The 20,622-nt window shown below is 44.1% G+C and overlaps 1 protein-coding gene across 1 annotated transcript; it reads left to right on the forward strand.

Annotated features, from left to right (window-relative positions):
• The first annotated feature begins 3,025 nt into the window (after positions 1 to 3,025).
• Positions 3,026 to 4,271, forward strand: LOC136526361 (uncharacterized). Its single transcript, XM_066519053.1, has 4 exons — positions 3,026 to 3,091; positions 3,172 to 3,552; positions 3,639 to 3,863; positions 4,149 to 4,271. Exons 1-4 carry the CDS (start codon positions 3,026 to 3,028, stop codon positions 4,269 to 4,271), a joined length of 795 nt encoding a protein of 264 aa, XP_066375150.1.
• Positions 4,272 to 20,622: the final 16,351 nt, after the last annotated feature.

Here is a 20,622-nt window from a genome sequence, read left to right on the forward strand (position 1 = left end):
AGTTTCCCTGATGGGTTTGCAGCGAATCTGAGGAGGGGAGCGAACCCAGAAACTGGCAAAGTCTTAGGGATGAAGAGTCATGACTTTCACATATGGATTGAGCGGCTTCTTCCGTCGATGGTTCGAGGCTACGTCCCTGAGCATGTCTGGAAGGTGCTGGCAGAGTTGAGCTTTTTCTTCCGCCAGCTCTGTGCCAAGGAGATATCTCTGAGAGTGGTTGAGGAGTTGGAAAAAACGGCACCCGAGTTGCTCTGTAAGTTGGAGAAGATTTTTCCACCTGGCTTTTTCTTGTCGATGCAACATTTGATTTTGCACCTCCCGAATGAGGTACGAATGGGGGGGCCCGTGCAGAACCGTTGGTGCTATCCAATAGAGAGATGTCTAAAGACTGTTCGCCAGAAATGTGGAAACAAAGGCAGGATTGAGGCTTCCATAGCAGAGGCATTCATTCGTGAGGAGGTGTCAAACTTCACAACATCATACTATAGTGAGAACCTTCCAAGCGTGCATAATCCACCCCCTCGTTACAACGAGGATGAAAATGAATCGACCCTCAGCCTATTCAAAGGGCAACGTGGGAGATCAAGTGGAGCGTCCAAAAAGATATTGACCAATGAAGAGTGGCGCAAGATCATGCTCTACGTGTTGACGAACCTTGAGGAAGTCGACAAGTATCAGGGGTAAGTTCTCAACGAACTTGTTACATACTCCGTAAATTTTCTGCATCCAACAACCTTGTTGCTTGTCGGTGCAGAGAATTTTTTAATCAATACTGGCATCATCCAAGTCCACCTTCTGACCATGAACGAGATACCCTTCTTCAACATGGTTCGCCTGATTTCAAGGTTGATTTCATTACATGGTTCCAAAGAAAGGTACCTTCTGACCAACTTAGCTCGTTCCAAGTTTGGCGTTCCTAGTTGCCTAATTTCATTTCTCTCCTGCTTGATCTTGTAGTGCCAAAGTGATTTGTCTATAAGTGCCGAATTACGACAAGTGGCCAAAGGCTTTTACTGTAAGGTCTCGTCATTTAACGCTTATGATGTGAATGGATATCGCTTTCACACAACAGGCTACGAGAAGAATCGGGCCAATGCAAGGACCACGAATACCGGAGTATTTACGCCTGGAGTAGTTACGCCCGACGCTGATCAGGAGGACTATTATGGCACAGTTGAAGAAATATATGAGCTCGAATACCATGGTGAAAATGCACCTAAGCTTGTCGTATTCAAATGCCAGTGGTTTAAACCTACAGTACAGAGAAAGTCCCCTAAACTTGGAATAGTTGAAACTAGACAGGATTCCTTCTATGAAGGAGATGATGTCTATATTGTGGCTCAACAAGCCAGGCAAGTTTATTATTGTCCATATGCGTGCAAAACCGACCCACGTCTTCAGGGTTGGTATATTGTGCACAAGGTATCACCACATGGTAAATTACCTCACCCAAACGATGATGATTACAACTTGAACCCACCCACGCATGACGGGGAGTTCTATCAACAAGACGAGGGACTACCAGGGATACTTGAGATAGACTTAACCGAGGAGATTGAAATGGAAGTAGACGAGGAATGGGTTGTTGACGAGCAAGATGCAGATGAGGTGCATGATCCGAGAGACTTGAAAATGCTTGACGGACTACAACTAGACAGCGACGAGGATGAGGCTGTTGACGATTTGGAGGCTCTTGATAGTGATGACGATACCTATCGTCCAGATAATCCCGATCATGAAGAATATTAGAAATACATGTAATACTATGTTATTTTGTAATTACATTTTCTTTATTTTGCATCCCTTGCTAAGTATTTCTCGTTTATCATGACTAATAATGGTTTATTCTTTTTAATTGCAGGTGATGGGACCCACTAGGAGGAGCTGTCCCTCGACTTACTCGAGACCGAGGGACACGTCAGCGGCTGAGGAGACGGAGACGGAGCCGTCAGAGAGGCAGAGGCGTCCGAGGGGCAGGCCCAGGCGGGGGGCCCCGCCGCCGACTGACCACGACCTCGGCTCCTCGCGCTCTGCTAGGGCTGACGACGTACCTCTGCCCACGGTGGGCGAGGACGCCATTCCACAGATGTACGACGACGCTGTTCCGCACGCGTCCGAGGAGGGGGTTCCGCACACGTCCGAGGAGGGGGCAGGGGGTTCGACTTCCTCTGTAGCCTCGAAACCCTATAAGCGAGGTCCCAGCCAGCTCCCGAAGCGACCGATTCTTGTTGACCGCCGCCCACTGATTGCACCCGAGGGGGATAGGTAAGTAACTTCATATGTTCTTCATTTGATATGTTGAAAAATCATAATAAGAGCTAATAATAACTATTGTTAACCACTTGTGCAGGAACTGGATGCTTGTGGAGGAGGGGGTCCCGGCTCGCAATGTCAATGGGATCCTAGGACTTCTGTGCAGGGAACACTTCCCTGGCCTGGTGTGGACGTCGGAGGATGAGGACCCAGAGATACCCTCGTTCGACCACTACGCCCTCTTCCCCGCCGCTGGGCACCTAAACTTGGCGGATCAGGTGCTTACGGAGTTGTGGGTAAGCCTTTCTCGCTCTACGACCCTCAATTCATTGCATTCATTAGACATTCTTGAAATAAAATAATGGATACCTCGTGTCTTTATGCAGGACTTCTTCAGATGCCAGCCGGGACAGGAGTTAAGGGCGCATGAGGTGGCTGCCGCTTCCTGTAGAAGGCGTGTCTCGGACTTGTATCACGAGTCCCGCCTCCAGGCGCACATTGACTACAATGTCACCTACCGTAATAGAAGAATGAACAGAACTCAGGCAAGAAGAGAGATAGAGATTCTGACAAGGGAGCAGTACCTACAGGTAAATAGAAAACATCTCCTATTGATCTCTTTTTAGATTAACTATGCCTAATTTGATCTTCTGATGGCTTGTAGGTGATTCTGAGCTGGTGCGCCACCTTTCCCGATTGCTGGGCTGCTATAGTGGACAGATGGTTGGACGCGGACTGGCAGAAGGCGCACCAAGAGAAAAGCGAGCACCGTATGCTGATGCCAGGTGTACCTCACCATCAGGGCAGCGCCACCCTCAGCAAATACAAAAAGACATATGTAAGTCTCCACCACTTGTCTAATCTAGCCGCGCTCAATTCTGCAGGATTCCTAACCACATGTTGTTGTCTTTCTCGCAGGAGGCGGCGCACGGTGGCCAGCCAATTGGCCAACTCACGGCGTATGCTCTGGCCCACATGGGCCCGGCAAAGTCCAACATCGAGTACAACCCGGATGCGGGCCCAGAGGCGTACACCAACTCCAGCGTCCACACCCGCCTCAGTTCGTACACAGAGGCATCAAGGTTAGTCCACGGGTCGGACTACGATCCGAGGACCGAGGAGCGCCTTGATCCTGAGCTAGTGATGAGGATTGGGCAAGGCAAGAAGCATGGGCGGTTTTACATGGGCGACGGCATCCTCGAGACGGGTTGTACTCCTCCTCTCAACCGCCTACGAGCAGCGAGCACGAGCTCTAGCGTGCCCATAAGCCAACGGCCGACAGCGGTGGCTTCAATCCAGGTAAGTATTCCAGTTTCATTCGTCGTTCTTTCACTTTTACGTTCCTTAGCTCTGCATTATTGAAACATTGGGGTCAAATGTTGCAGGCCGAGCTGCAGCAACTTCGGGCTCAGCAGACGAGTTTGCTGGTTGAGAGGGAGGCTGAGCGGGCCGAGCGGGAGTCCGAGCGTCAGAGGGTACAAGCTTTGGAGGCCCAGCAAGATGGTTTGCTCAAGTTCGTGCAACAACTTGGGCAGAAACAAGGTTGGGAGATCCCAGCAGAGCTGCTTGCACCGCCACCACCACCACCATATCGTCGAGAGTCTACTCCGGTGAGTATGAGTACGGATGTTTTACTTTCTTTGCTCATGCTTAGTGTCAAACCTAGTGATGGCCTTCGTGCCGGATTTGTTGATGTGTCGGCATTCGTGCCGGATTTGTTGATGTGTCGGCCTTCGTGCTGGAAATGTGGTTGTCGGCCTTCGTGCCGACGTTTTTCTTGCAGGTTTTGGAAACCTCCCCGTGCAGGGGAGGTGCTGCCGAAATTTTCAACTTTTCTTTACACTCCTTATATTTTTATCTTGTCACTCACGTGCAATCTCCTCTCTTTTTTGCAGCATCAATCGGGTGGGGCGTCGAACCATGTCGAAGGGTCGCCGGCATCGCACGTCGGGCCATCCCCACCTGGACCGTCGCCGGGATCGCACGCTGGGGCGTCCCACCCCTCACAGTCGTCGTGAGCCGCCTTCGGAGTCGTTTTTTTGTATTGAACTTGTGAACTTGGAATAGTGTGTACTTTTGAACGTGTGGTTTGTAATATATTGTGGATTTCGGACAAATTTGGTCGTTTGTGATATATAAATGTGGTTTGTGACATATTGTTGTTGATTTGTGGTTTGGTTTGTGATATATATATATATATGCTTTGTTGTTTACATGGAAAAGCAAAAAACAAAAAAAAAAAGAATTTTAGAGGTGGCTTCCCCGAGTGCCTGTGCTGTGGCACTCGGGGAAGAGGGATTTTTATAAAAAAAAACAAATTTCTTCCCCGAGTGCCTGAACTTCGGCACTCGGCAAAGAGTATTTTAAAAAAAAAAATTCAAAAATCTTTCCCGAGTGTTGCACTCGGGGAAGAAAATCAAAAAAAAAAAAACGTCGGCCGCCGGCCAACGGCGTCAAGTCTTCCCCGAGTGCCAGCACGGCACTCGGCAAAGCCTTCCCCGAGTGCATGATTTTTGACACTCGGGGAAGACGGCTTTCCCGTGAGAGGATTAGCCGGAGGCTCTTCCCCGAGTGTTGCACTCGGGGAAGGCTTCCCCGAGTGCAACTGGGCCTTCCCCGAGTGCAACCGGCACTCGGGGAATCCAGCGGTTCCTGTAGTGTAAGTGGCAATTCCTTAGCTGAATACGTAAAGATGCTAAAAAATCGAGATGTGAGAAGCAGAGAAAGACAAGGAAACTTTTGGAAAGGATTTGAACAGCAAAATATTATGATATTGTCCAAACCGAAACGCTTCAAGGTCCCGTGTCACCTGTTTCCTCGAACGACACGGGCGGTGACTCAGCCGCGCTGCCACTCCACCCCCTGCTTGCTCGTCCCTCTTCGTTGTGTGAGTGTATTTTGTTTTGAGAAAATGGTGTTCTTGCCCTTATGCAGAAGTCTAATTGTGATTTTACTCATGTTTTCTCAACTTTGTGATTTTGCCCTTGCTATTTTGAATTGAATCATCCGTTTGCCCCTGGTTTGGATGCCGTCAGATGGTCATGGAATAAATGAATTAAAAAATTCAAAATTTGAAAAAACAAAGGCGAAAAGACCAAATTGCCCCTTATCCTTATATTCATCTTCCATAAGGAAACTATGCCTTTCTCACCGGCCGGCTGCATCGACCGGGGCGTCGGGGGCATCCGGCGGCGGCGACGTTGGCAGCGCACAGCGCGCGGTGCGGCAATGACTCCCGGTGGCGGGGCTCGTCGCGCGCGGGGCGGCGGCAGGGCTCGGCACGTGGCGCGCGAGGGCCGTGGGGCTTGGCACGCGACGCGCGGTGCGGGGGCTTCGGGCGTGCAGCCGCGGCGCAGCTCCTCCTCCCTCCTTCCCGCTCCCCCCGGCGTGGCTCATCCTCCCTCCTTCCCACTCCCCCCTGGCGCGTCTCCTCCTCCCTCCGCTACACTCCGGCGGCGCGGCTCGCGACTACCGGCGGCGGCGCAGCTCATCCTCACTCCGCCCCGCTCCTCCCCAGGCTCGCGCCCGCAGTGGCGGTGATACGGGCGCAGCTGCTCTCCGACTTCAAGGCCACGGTGCGTGCAGGAAAAGCGGGGTGTTGGTTATCGCTTGGATTCTCACTAAGCTTTTCCTGTTTGATTGACTCTCTTGTGGGTGCGTGCAGTTGTCGAAGAAGGTGGTGAACATTGGAGAGCTGCGGCGCTTAGCCTGCCTCGGCGTTCCCGACGGCGGTGGTGGTGTCCGACCTGTTGTCTGGAAGGTCCCCACTCGCATTCTCTTCTGATTGTATTGCGAATTTTGGTTGATAGTTCGGAGTTCTGCATTTCCTAGTTGCGCTGCAAGGGTTTAGCGATGATATTTGATTGGGGTCTTATTTTACAGAGATCTCTATTTTACAAATTTAGTAATTATTAGTATGAATACGAATTGTTTATAGTACCGTTAACACGGGTGTCCTGTGTTAGTGAGCCAATGTCCTTTGTGCACTGCTTTAGACTGTAATTTGATGGTGAGAGATTGAGCTGGTGAGGTAAATGAGGAAGGAGAAAGGTTCACAGCTCAAACTGTTGGTCATTTTTTTCATTCTGCATAGCTGACTTATGTCTGTCGTCAAGTTTTTTTGGTTGAATTGAGACATGGAGATAGAGTTACAAAGTGTGTAGTTTCTTAAGGTCACAAGAGCGTAGGGATCTGCAGGGCTGGTGGTTGTTTGGTAAATGGGGAATGAAAATTTGTGTAAGAAATATACCTTGAAAAGGTTTCATGGCCTTTTTCAGTGGAAGTGAAAACCACCAAAATTCTCAATAAACTGTCTTATTTTTTTACCCTCCTGGGCTATATCTTATATTCAATCTTGTCCTGTGTTTGATTACCATCAGTGTCCATTTGATGTTCTAATTCTGATAGGTGTGGGTTTACCATGGCTTGCATTCCACATTGACCCCAATTGTATCATGCATTGTTTTGTGAACCGTCATGATTAAGCATGCACTCTAGGAGCTTCTGGCAGTATGTCTGTACAATTTACATCAATTTTTGTTATCTAATTACTCTCTACATGAGATATTTATTCTACTATTTTTATAGTGTGCAGCTTCTTTTGGGGTATTTGCCAACTGATCGTTCCTTATGGGCTTATGAGTTAGAAAAGAAGCGGAGTCAATATAGTGCATACAAAGAAGAGTTTCTTCTAAATCCTGTAAGTTTCAGTTGCTAGTCTCCAACTCAATGAGTGAAGATCTAAATCCTATTTATCTTTGTATATATAATATGAGGACAATATCTAGAGTTGTTAGGAAAACCTGTTTCTTGTTCCATAGGACAATGTTGCGTGGTTGTTTTACCTAGAAATAAATCAAGAATGTGCCCCAAAAAATGAGAAGTCAATTGGCAATGCAGTAGCAATGATAGTTAAAATGTTGAGTAGCTCTCAGCATTTGCCATGGTGTCACTTTTAAAGTTCTAAGAAAAGAGAGATACCAGGCAACACAGCTAGTTCTTCCGAGCCTTAAATCATATTATTTGGAGGTGTTTACCACTGCTGTTTGGTATAGTCCTGAACTTTTTTCCTGATTGGTGTTTATAGATGTATGCTGCCCATGCATTCATGATTTTCTGACCCTTTACTTCATATTTACATGATTTTTCAGGTTCAAAATGTGAAGCTCATCCGTGACCAGAATTCAGGACAGCTTGAGGGCTATGGTTTTGTTGAATTTACAAGCCGTGCAGCTGCAGAGCGAGTTCTTCAGACATACAATGGACAGATGATGCCAAATGTTGAGTTGACATTTCGGGGCCAAGCTGCTGGACCCGGGCACGCACGCAGGCGCCAGACTGGCACTCGCGTACGCTTGCTCTTCCCCGCATCACCGCAAGGATGGCCACGCCGGCGCCTTGCTTCACGGCTCGTCGGGAATGGCCGACGACTTCCTGTCTTGCTCTGACAGCTTGCCCTTGGAGCGTTCCGCACGGCTATAGGTACAGCCTCCTGGTCTTCCTGCGGAGACAGATTGCGACACCGCCGCTGTCTCGCGTAGGGACGGTCATTGTTCCACCGGCAATACCGGTGCAGCGATCAGTACTAGCACAGTAGTGTTGCCTATAATGGATTTTGGTGATGAAAACAGAAGCAAACGGGGCTCTGATATGGAAGCAACTTGTATGGCGGTTACTTTTGCTGAAAAAACATGTATTGTATGATATTCCTATATGGTAAGGTACTAAGGTTATCAGTGCATGCATCTACTTATACAGTTTGTTAACCGATGTTCTACATGCATTCTTATACATTGAAGATTTTTGGTCCCACACAAAAGATTATATCGAAATATTTCAAATAATTGCAAGTTGTGCTAAATATGTTTGACCAAATTTAATCAATTGTCAGCATACAATAAAAAAGTCTAATTCTAAATCAGGGTAAAATCACAATTATGCATAACAAACAGGGGCAAAATCGTATGGGCATTCGTGTCCTTTTGTACAAAGTTTAACACCATTAGGGGTGGATGACGGAGCAGGGGCAAACTGGTGCTTCGTGAATGGCACAGTAGGGGTAAATTCACAAAGTCAAAAAAATAGGGGTAAAATCACAATTTCGATACAAAACAAGGGTACAAACGCAAGAGCCCCTTTTGTTTTTGTTTGATTTGTGTTGTTGTAATAAACTATTACACTTCTCTATTAATACTTGCCGGTATTTTTGTAGCCGTGGCTTTTAAAAAATGTAATTACTAGTAGAGAAACGGCTTTAGATCCACTTCGAAATTTGGCTTTAGTCCTGGTATTTTTCGCGTCCAGGACTAGAGAAACATTTAGTCCCGGTTGGTAGCTCCAACCGGGACTAAAGGTCCCTGCCCAATAGTTACTGCTGCAGGCTTTTGCTGCAGGGGACATTTAGTCCTGGTTGGATCTACCAACTGGGATTAAAGGTTAACTTTTACTCCCGGTTGGTTCCTCCAACCGGGAGTAAAAGTCTACTCCGGGCTGGAGGCTCCGTCTAGGATTAGAAAGGGACCTTTAGTCTAGGTTACTGTCTCCAATCAGGACTAAAGATACCCTCCTATATACCCTTTCTTTCTCCTTGAACCCAAACCACTTCGAGCTCAGTGTTTTTGCTTCATCGTCGGCCTCTCTTCTTCCTCATCGCCGGTAATCACAAGATTTCTTCGATTCCTTCATCGATTCTTCAGTTCTAAAGGTTACCAACTTTATACTCTCATGTTTTATCAGTAGCATATCTCATTTTATGGACTAGATATATGTGGTTTTTTATGATGGATTTTTCTTATTTGTAAGCCATTTAAGTTCAAAATTACTTTAAAGTTTGCATATTTGGATGAAGGAAGATTAAAGTAGTTATTCAAAACTAGTATTCAGCTTTCATTTCTAGCATGCATAGCACACTTCATGGTTTAGAGATATGGAGAATTTTAGAGTTTTTTAATTTTATTTGTTTATAAAATGAGAAATTTATATTATATTAAAAATGAGTATAGAGAGCAGATGGCAACTGCTTCCGGATCCTCGGCCTCTCATCGGGTTCCAAAGCGACTGAGACCGGACTTCGCTCTCATTGCATGCGGCAAGTGTGAGGAGAAGATTGTGATGGAGTACTGGGTGAGGAAGGAGTGTCTCAACAAGGGTCGTATCTTCTACAAGTGTCCGGATCGCAATGTGAGTTATTTTATCGCATTTGATTATTATGGTTAATTTATACTTATTTTCATGATGATTGTGATTAAAGTTCTAATTTTTTGTTTTAATTTCAGTGGGATGGCACTGGATGTTTAGACTGGTACTGGGAGGAAGAGTATGTTGAACACGTGCAAAACTCTTTTGCACAGGCGGCTACGGCGACTGATGAGGCAGCGATCCTACGGAAGAAGCCCATAGATGTTGAACAAACGCATGATGTGTCTGTTTTAGTTGGGATTGGACGTGAAATCCTTATGCTGCTGAAGTGCATTTTAGCTTTAGTTTTTTTAGTGGTAGTTGGGATTGTCTACATTATAGCGAGACTTTTATAAATTAATACTTTGTGTGGTGGCATGCATGTCGTATAATTAACTAATTATATTCTAGGTTTTAATATGGTATGTATGTCATGTAATGCAGATGAGCCGGCAATGGATGTACGTAGTGGCGAGGAGTACGAGAAGTTAGATGTGTGCCCGGTATGTCATGCATCGCGGTATAAGATCAGGCGAGATGACCCTGGTGATTTTGAGGGCGAACGTCCCACGAAGAAAACCCCTACCAAGATTATGTGGTATGCTCCTATAATACCACGCTTGAAATGTCTGTTCAGAAACAAAGACCATGCAAAGTTGTTGCGATGGCACAAAGAAGACCGTAAGATAGACAATATGTTGAGACACCCTGCTGATGGGTCCCAGTGGAGAGCAATCGATAGAGAATTCCCAGAGTTTGCAAATGACGCAAGAAACTTAAGGTTTGCTTTAAGTACGGATTGTATGAATTCTTTTGGGGAGCAGAGCAGTAGTCATAGCACTAGGCCTGTTACTCTATGTATCTACAACCTTCCTCCCTGGTTATACATGAAGCGTAAGTTTATTATGATGCCAGTGCTCATCCAAGGCCCAAGGTAACCTGGCAACGACATCGATGTGCACCTGAGGCCACTAGTTGAAGAACTTCTACTTTTGTGGAACGGACCAGGTGTACGTGTGTGGGATGAGCACAAACAGGAGCACTTTGACCTACGAGCATTGTTGTTCGTAACAATCAATGATTGACCTGCTCTAAGTAATCTTTTAGAACAATCAAACAAGGGATATAATGCATGCACGCACTATTTCGATGATATTAAAGGTATATTCTTGAAAAAATGTCAAAAGATTGTGTACCTTGGCCATCGTCAATTTCTTCCTGCAAATCACCCCCTAAGAAAGAAAGGTAAGCATTTTAAAGGTAAGACAGACCACCAGACCAAGCCGGGCAACCGAACTGGTGGATGTACTCAATATGGTCAAGGATGTGAAAGTAGTATTTGGAAAGGCACATGGCAGCGAACCTGTTCCGAACGACGCCGACGGTCACGAACCCATGTGGAAGAAGAAGTCCATATTTTGGGAGCTACCCTATTGGTAAGTCCTAGTGGTTCATAGCGCGATCAACGTGATGCACCTGACGAAGAATCTTTGTGTGAACCTGCTAGGCTTTATGGGTGTGTATGGGAAGCCTAAGGACACACTTGAAACACGACAGGACCTGCGGTGTTTGAAAGAACAAGACAACCTGCATCCAGAGAAGACAGATGATGGACGCCATTACTTAAATCCTGCCAGCTACACTCTTAGCAAAGAAGAGAAGGAAAGCATGTTTGAATGCCTAGCAAGCATCAAGGTACCATCTGAATTCTCCTCAAATATAAAGGGTATAATAAATGTGCTAGAGAAGAAATTCCTAAACTTAAAGTCCCATGACTGCCATGTGCTCATGATGCAATTGCTTTCAGTTACATTAAGAGGAATTCTACCTCCAAATGTACGTCTAGCCACCGTGAAGCTATGTGCATTCCTCAATGCAATTTCTCAGAAGACAATCGATCCAATGGATCTAGCTAAACTACAGAATGATGTGGTTTAATGTCTTATCAGCTTTGAGTTGGTGTTCCCTCCTTCCTTCTTTAATATCATGACACACCTCCTAGTTCACCTGGTCAAGGACATTAGCATTCTCAGTCTTGTGTTCCTGCACAACATGTTCCCCTTTGAGAGGTTCATGGAAGTCCTAAAGAAATATGTTCACAACCGTGCTCGGCCAGAAGGAAGCATCGCCAAGGGCTATGGAACAGAGGAGGTCATTGAGTTTTGTGTTGACTTTATTCTCGACCTTAACCCGATTGGTGTTCCTGAATCACGACATGAGGGAAGACTAAGTAGAAAGGGGACACTAGGGAAGAAAATATATATTGGTACGTAGGACAATTATTTTAATAAAGCACACTACACAGTTCTGCAAAACTCCTCATTGGTGGATCCGTATATCGAGACACATAAAGAGTTGCTCCGATCCGAGTTTCTAGGGAAGTCTAAAACTTGGATTACGCGTTAGCATATGGAAACTTTCAGCGACTGGTTGCAAAAAGAATGTTAGGGTGATAAGAGTATTGATGAGCAATTGTATTTGTTGGCTAGGCAGCCATCGTGGCATATCCTCACATACAAAGGGTACGAGATAAATGGGAATACATTTTACACAGTAGCCCAAGATAAAAGGAGCACCAACCAAAACAGTGGTGTTCGCATAGATGCCACCGACCCTAAGGGAAATGTGCAAACATATGATGGCCGCGTAGAGGAGATATGTGAACTAAACTATGCACCTACTTTTAAGGTACCTTTGTTCAAGTGCCAATGGGTAAAGGCGACTGGAGGCGGGGTAGCAGTCGACAACCAATATGGAATGACAACCGTGGACCTCAACAATATTGGGTACAAAGACGAACCGTTCGTCCTTGCTAAGGATGTGAATCAGGTGTTCTATGTCAAGGACATGTCTACAAAACCGAAAAGAGGAAAAAACAACAACGACCCAATCAATGAGCCAAAGCGCCACATAGTTCTTTCAGAGAAAAGAAACATCGTCGGAATTGAAGACAAGTCAGACATATCAGAAGATTATGAAAAGGATGATCGAATTCCACCCTTCACAGTGAACAAAGACCCAAGCATCCAGCTAAATGATGAGGACACTCCATGGTTACGACGCGATCATAACCAAGGGATATACGTTAAGAAGAAGTTCACTACTGTGCCCGCTTGATATATATAGTGATGTTTAATAGTGTGTATTAGAGGTATTATGTAATAATTGTGAATTCAGAGATGTTTATTAGGTGTTTCCTTTTTTTCTATGTTCAGATTAAATTTGTGTTTGATGGTGGGATTTCCATGTCGCACAAAGCAAAAAGCAAAAGCAATGCATCTGATGTGAAAAAATTTGTGAAAAATTGTTTTAGTCCCGGCTTGATATGGTGATGTATTAGACCTATTATGTAATAATTGTGACTTCAGATTTTTTTGTCGTGTTTTCATATTTTCTACGGTTTAAATGAATTTTCAACGTCAATAAGATGTGAAAACTAATTTCCTGTTGAAAAGCAATAGTTTTGATGATTTTAATTAAGTAGTACATTTTTGCATGGTGAAAATTATAATTATTATTTACACTATATTAAATATTTATACGGTAAAATAAAAGAGTTTAGGTTACAGATTTTTCTTATGTACAATAATGCAAAACAAGGTCCAGGAATTCTTTTTGTAATTTTTTTGCTAATATTTTATTTACTAGGCAATTAACAACTCTCTACATATTTATATAAAAGAAATATATAAAAAAGGAAAAACTTCTAGAAACCGGCGGGAAGCCAAACTGTAGCTCACCTTTACTCCCGAGTTGATCAACCACCCGGGACTAAAGATGGGCTGTGTTTTCGCGGCCTGCCAAAATTCCCTTTACTCACGGTCCGTGGCTGCACCCGGGACTAAAGGTCAGACTTTTAGTCTCGGTTCTAACCATCATCCGGAACTGAAGGACCTTTAGTCCCGGGCTGTGGCTTCACCTAACCATCACCCGGAACTAAAGGACCTTTAGTCCCAGGCTGTGGCTTCACCCGAGACTAAAGGTCCCCCTATATAGCGCCTCCTCTCTTTCCCCCTCCATCATCTCTTATTCTTCGCCAAGAGCCACCACGTCGCCACTGCTCCTCATCGCCTCCAGCACCACCTCCACACACACGCACCTCTCTCGCCGTCTCTGCCGATGGCCTGGCTCACGCCTCTTCCGTCTGAGTGCGATGCGTAGATCCAAATCTACCACCGTCATCCTCGTCCTCACCTAGATCTGATCTAGAACTACCTCCGTCGTCGTCGTTGTCCACGTGCGCGCCTACCTCCGGCACTGCCTCATCACACGCACGCTTTGTCTCTGGCCCGCACGGGCGTGCCTCCTCTCTCTGGCTAGCCGCTCATCCCTCGTCCTCGTCGAAGTGCCTCGTCCTCGTCATCACCGCTTCATCACTCGCGCGTCATCCCTAGCTCCATGCGCCTCGTCTCCATACCATCCTCATTGGATCTATGCCGTAGTATAGCATGTATGATTACTTTAACTGAAGGTTTCGTAGCTAACGCAAATGCCCTTCTAAATTCTAGTTCCTAGAGTATTGCTGGGTATGGCGGAGCGATGTTTAGGTTTAGGTTTAGGTGCTTAATTTATCTGATTACATGTGGGTATTTGGACTAGTTCTAGGGGGGGCAAATTCATCCGATTACATGTTTGTGAAACTGCTTTCACTGTTGGCGTCGCTTCTTTGGCATTCCATTGTCGCCTTTGGCAAAATGTGAATTTGATGCCATTGTGTTTGCTGAGCTTGATCCAAATTACTGTTTGTCAAAATCTCATGGTGTGCCGCTGCAGTCTGATCATGGTAAATAGTGGAACTCGTGTATATAGTGTTCTAATTTGTTTTGAGAATCACCTAGCAATCGTGTGTTACAAATGACATGGCATCCTTGTCGCGTGGCTTGACAAGAATAGTTCTTAGTTCTAGAAACTAGAGTTTCCGACAAACTGGATACAAACTGGATTTCTTAGAGAAAATTGGATTTTTCGACGAACCAGATATCCTAGCTAAGATTGAATATTTCTAACTAGTTACCGTTTCAATGAGCTTGTAATGAATAAACTTCCGTTATCAGTTACTCAACAATTGCGCATTATAAATGACATGTCATCCTTATCGCATTATAAACATCTGTTATCAGTTACTCAACAACATGCCACCATCGTTCACGCGTGCCGTATGATGTCAACATCCTCTCCTTCCTCGTCCTCACCGGAGTTGATGAGTATATAGTGTATATATGTGTGTGATATAATGATGATCATGTTGTACATGTATGTGAGTGATGATTATTAAATTGTGTGTGTAAGTGAGTGAGTCAGAGTGAGTGAGTGTGTGTGTGATCTGCATATTTTTTTGGCATAGAAAAAATAGAAAAATGCATAGAGCACATGGCCTAGAGTGAGTTATGGTTTGGAGACTTGAATTTCAAGTGTAGTTATTTAATTAATTTTAAGCATATGACTCGATCTATTTTATAGATATATGGTTTTTATTTTTTATAGATATATCTAGTGATGTAAAAGCTAGATGGCTGCCCCGAGAGACAACATGGATGAAGAAATGATGGATATTATCAACACCGGCACTCAATTTGCCAATGATGACAAGCAGGATGTAGATGACAGGAGTCAATACCTGGCTCTTGAAAATAACCAAGAAAATATTGTGCAAGAAAATACTGGCGAGGTATATATATATTTATATATATTTGAATATTATATATATATTTGAATATCTATCATCTATTATGTGTACACATGATATTTATTTATTCTTTTTTTATACATAGCCCTCTGGATCGACGACCACAACGGTGAAAAGCAAAAATATTCGAGGTCCAAAAAAGCCTTTGGAGGGGCGCTACATAATATCGGAATTCAATATTGAGACAGACGAACCACTTGGTCCACTTGCAAGGAAATTCGTGCAACACTGTGGGTGCCTTGTAAGGGATAAACTTCCGATCAGTGCCCGTGAATGAAAGCAAAAGATCAACGAGCCTCATGTTAATTTTGTCTCTGATCTTGATAAGAATTTAATTTGGGATGATATCCTTCAACATTTCACGTTGCAAGCGGATGATTATGATGATATCAACGATGATGAATTGAAGGAGCTAGTTCGAAAGTGGGCTATGAAGAAGATGGCCACACAATTCCAGACTTGGAAGAAATCCCTATACACGAAATACGTTAAGAAGAACCTAAGGCCCAATTTCAATACTAGTGTCCCACTCGCGAAGTTGAGGCCCTACTAGAATGATTTTGCATAGTACAAGACATCGGAAGAGGGTGAGGAATGGGTGAGAAGGAACCAAGAGAATGCCCGACAGAAGGTATACCACCATGGCATGGGATCAGGTGGCTACGCAACTACCATTTCCAAGTGGGAAAAAATAGAAGCGAACATTCTTGCCAAGGGTATCACACCAGAATCACTCAATTGGCCCAAACACGCGAAGAATTGGTTTTTCGCTCATGGGGGAAGACTAAACCTAGAGACCGAAAAGCTGGTTCATGGCCCAAAACTCGAAAGAGCAACACAAAGATTTTCTTATGCTCTACAAGCTAAAGCTATTGGTGCGTTCAGGCCCAATAGAGAGAAGGATGAACTGACGTATGCCATCAGGACTGCTGAACACAGTAGCCAAACGAGAGGTTTAGGACGGAACATTTCTTGGGAGCATGGTTTCCCTAACGACAGAGATACCTACAAAAGCCGACAGAGAAGAAAGGATGAGGAAGCAGCGTGGATCAGCAGGTTGGAGGAATATGTTCGTGAGTCATGGGAGACGTTGCTTCAAGCACAGGAGCACGAAAAAGACATGCAAGCTAGAATGCAGGATGAAATCATAAAGCAAGTGCAAATAGCAATGAATGCCCAAAGGCAGGTATCAGATCCAGGAATCAACATTAATTTAGCCCCCCTAATCAATTGAAAAGCAGTTGCGCTTCCACGGAGTTGCCAAATCAAGATGACGCAATGCTACGTTTCCCCGTGGATGACATCACTGCACCGTTTACATCATGTGAGCTACATATTCCAAAAGGGAATGCCACAATCATGGTGGCTCTCGGTGTTTTTTCTTCTCTAGATCCTACCAAGACACCAAGAATCTATGGGGGCAATAATATCACCTGGATATGTTAGCGTCTCAGTGGATAAAGTTAACAAAGGTTTTAGTGATCTGGCTCTTAACATTCCAGGAGGTGATGGGGAGAAGACTCTAGGAGAAGCAGAGAAGACATTCATACTATGGCGCAAGCGCTACATCATTATTCCCGGGGTCTCTAGTCCACCGCCGCTTCCTCAACTGCCAGACAATAGGTGCAGACAAAAGTGAACGAAACAATTTTTTCACTAATTTTCTATTGACATGCATGGTTAATAATAACAATTTCTTATACCTAATTATTCTTTTTTGTACTCACACAGCAGGGCCTCCGCCAACCTAAATCTAATTATTCAATCTCCAGATCATCATAATGCTTCGGGCAATCAGGTGGCAACGCCGCCACCACCGCCACCTCCAAGGAGGTCTCCAACGGCTGCCCCGCCTCCCTTGATGACCAAGAAGCAGCTAGCTCCTAAGAGGTCTGCCCTACAAATGAAGCCATTGGCCCACCAGCCGGCAAAGAAGAAAGCCTCCTCTAATCCAGTTATTCCTCAAAACTGTCTTACGAGAAAAGTAAAAAGGAATTAAATGCTGCAGTACAAAAAGATGTGAACAATTTCTTTGAAAAAGTAAGAAAACAACGAGAAGCGAGGGAGAACCCAGAGAAACTGTACTTCTACCTACCTCTAGATCTTCTAAGAAAGAGGGTGGACTAGAAAAAGCGAGAATCTCAAAAGACCCTGCCAAAATCGGACTACGACCGCTTTCTCACCAAGTCATTTGAGGCGGCGTAGAAAAAGACTAGAGTATGGAAAGGTGTTGCACAACTCGGACAACAATCGCAACAATCAGTCCCCCCTCTTGTCATTCCTAATGAATATGGTTCAAACTTAGACTTACTAGACGTCGATTTTGATGATCTGGCTCGGTTTTACGTGGATACCGGTTTGGACCTTGCCCAAGTGCTCGCTGAAGGACCATTTGCTCTGAAAGTGGATCCTTGGAAGAAATTTAAACATAGAAAGAGTCTATACAACCCTGAGGCCTTAGATGAACTGGGTACGCAAATGTACCTGCTAAACAAGTGGTATATGGCGGCGTGTGAACGGGGAGAGACCTTTATTTCTGTCAGAGTTAGAAACCAACATTACTTCCGTGGCGATGACGTTATATATGTCGAGTTTTTAGAATTACACCAACTACGCCACCTGGACTCTCTCGACAAAAGTCTCATTAGCTGCTATTGTCTGTAAGTGTGATTATTTTCTACTATTAAAGTGTATATATAAAGCTACATGTATATATATAAATTATATATCCTCACACTATATTTTTATATATGCAGATATGAGATGACAGAACTCAGAAAGAGAAAGGATAATGATGTTGGTTTCGTTGATCCAAATGTCATATTTAAACACCTTAATCCCCCGCCTCAATGAAAAGCTGAACTCAAGAAAAATCTCATAAGGTTCTTAGTTAACCAATAAAACAAGGACATACTCTTCCCCTACAACTTCAAGTGAGTGTTAAATAATTAATGTCGATCATATGGACATTTATTCAATTATTTGCTTACTAGCTAAGCTATCTCCCACATATATATATATATATATATATATATATATATATATATATATATATATATATATATATGTGTGTGTGTGTGTGTGTGTGTGTGTTGACTCTAGTTAATGTCGATCATATTTGTGTATAAAAATATATGTAGCAATCACTGGATATTGATGGTCATCGATATGACCAATAGTCGGTTGAGCGTCTTAGACTCGTTAAGAAAAGAGCAAACAGAGTACCAAGACATGATAGATATTATCCAAAGGTAATTTGGTCTCTCTAGCAACTATATATACTCCGATCTCTTAACTACAATAATTATTAAAGGTTAAATTAATTTTTTATTTTATTGGGCACAGTATTTGGAAAAGTTTCATTGAGGACCACCACATGAAACATTGTAAAGCGTCACTGGATGTAATCGCACACAAAGTAAGTACCAGTTACATTTATATATATATATATATAATTCAATTAACACCATGCATGCTTTCAATTCACCGGATCTTTTTTCTCATAAAAGTGGGTTCTGAGGCAAGAACAGGAGAACAACTACTGCGGATACTATGTTTACGAGTTCATCACGGCGTACGCAAAAAGAACTTCTTAAGAGATCCTCAAAGTATGTTATATAAATATATTCATATATTCACAATTTCTTTTATTGCTCATATATATAAGTAATCACGTGACCAACACACACCCATATATATATATATATATATATATATATATATATTAATACTTTTCCTTTAACTTTTATTGAAGACTCTATGGTTGAACGAAAAAGTCATACGACGTGACCAACTGAAAGTAATTCAAGAGACCATAGCAGTATTTCTTAATGGCCAGGTCTTAAACCCCACCGACAAGTTATATAATGACGTGAACGAAATATGGAAGCCAAACCAGATGGAGTGAATTTGTTATCATAAGGATATGATAGAATATACAATGCAAGCTTTATTTGTAATATATATATACATATTATATGTACATAAAATAACGTACAGTATATGTATATGCATGTAATATATACGTTAGTTTCATACTTTAGTTTGTACAAAATATTCGAACATTATAAGCGTGTAGAATACGTATATTATTAGCAGCGTAGAATGCGTATTCGAAAACCAAAACGAATCATCAATTGAAAATAGAAACAAAAAAAAGAAAAAAATCCTTTAGTCCCGGGCGGCCCACGTGGCCAGGCCGGGAGGCCTCTTTAGTCTCGATTGGTATTACCAACCGAGACTGATCTTTAGTCCCGGACGAAAAACCGGGACTAAATGAGGGACCCTTTAGTCCCGCATTCGTGCTCCCGATTGGAAAACCGAGACTGAAGGGGTTTCCTAACCAGAGTACAGCTTGTTTCTGTACTAGTGAATACTGTCCGTGATAATCTTTTATTTGTTAAATTCAGATTATTCTAACCACAAAGGACAGCGGGAGTACGTACGTAGCACCTATATCCAGGCACGGCAGGGTGGGAAAGAGAGAACACGCGTTTTGTGCTTTCGGCCGTCTCCATTTTTGTTGCATGTGTTTTCTGAACACGCAGGTCCACCGTGAAAGAGAGATACAGAGACCTTGTTGGGTGACTGGGGCCTTGTTTAGATTGAAGAAAATTTCAAACCGATGAATAGTAGCATTTTCGTCTTATTTGGTAAATATTGTCCAATCGTGGACCAACTAAGTTCAAAAGATTCATCTTGTGATTTCCAACTAAACTGTGCAATTAGTTATTTTTTTTACCTACATTTAATGCTCCATGCAAGCGGCTAAAAATTGATGTGATGGAGAGAGAGTGAAAAAACTTGGAATTTGGGAGTGATCTAAACAAGGCCTGGGTGTGGTGGAAAACCGACTGACTGTGTGCGCTTGATGTGTTCCGTCCTTCTCCTTGTCCTTGCCGCCCCTCCCGGGTCCCGGGCCGTTTTCAAGCTGATGTCTGGACTACCAGGAAGATTCCAGGACAGTGGCGCAATGCAAGAGCTGTGCAGCATAGCACCATGGCCACGCACATGCGATCACCACCACAACCGGCACCCGTCGATCGGGGCCACCGTCCTGCTGTTCTCCTTTTGGGACACTCGGTGGTTATCTTTTAATGGCCTAACATGTATATTTAAGAGTAAAATGCACCAGAGATTTATTAACCTGTGAGGATATTTCAGTTAGGTCTATTAACTTTCAAAGTGGTTTTTTGGATCCATAAACTTTAATATTATATCACTTAGATCCATATCCCTCTACATAGGCTTCTCGCGCTGACGTGGTTGCTGACTTGTCCGTTTAAAGCAACGGTTGACCGTTCGTTTCGTCAAACTCACTGTGGGCGCGCAAGCAGCATCGCGCTTCCGTCGGTCTTCGTCAGGGCGTCGCCCCTGCTGCTCCCGTCGGTCTCCATCAGGGCGTCACCCACGTCACTCCTCGCTCCTCAGGGCGCCGGCCAGCCATGACGACACCACCGCCACCAGCAGCAACACCGAAGCAGCAGCAGCATGGCCTCGCCGCTGTT

The sequence above is a fragment of the Miscanthus floridulus genome, chromosome 19 (assembly GCF_019320115.1).
Source record: "Miscanthus floridulus cultivar M001 chromosome 19, ASM1932011v1, whole genome shotgun sequence".
Classification (NCBI taxonomy): domain Eukaryota; kingdom Viridiplantae; phylum Streptophyta; class Magnoliopsida; order Poales; family Poaceae; genus Miscanthus; species Miscanthus floridulus.

Excerpts from the sequence above, each read along its gene's own strand:
- LOC136526361 (XM_066519053.1), top strand. The coding sequence starts at position 3,026 with ATGCTGATGCCAGGTGTACCTCACCATCAGGGCAGCGCCACCCTCAGC. Across the intron at positions 3,092-3,171 it reads GCAAATACAAAAAGACATAT|GAGGCGGCGCACGGTGGCCA; the intron begins GTAAGTCTCCAC and ends TCTTTCTCGCAG. Across the intron at positions 3,864-4,148 it reads ATCGTCGAGAGTCTACTCCG|CATCAATCGGGTGGGGCGTC; the intron begins GTGAGTATGAGT and ends TCTTTTTTGCAG.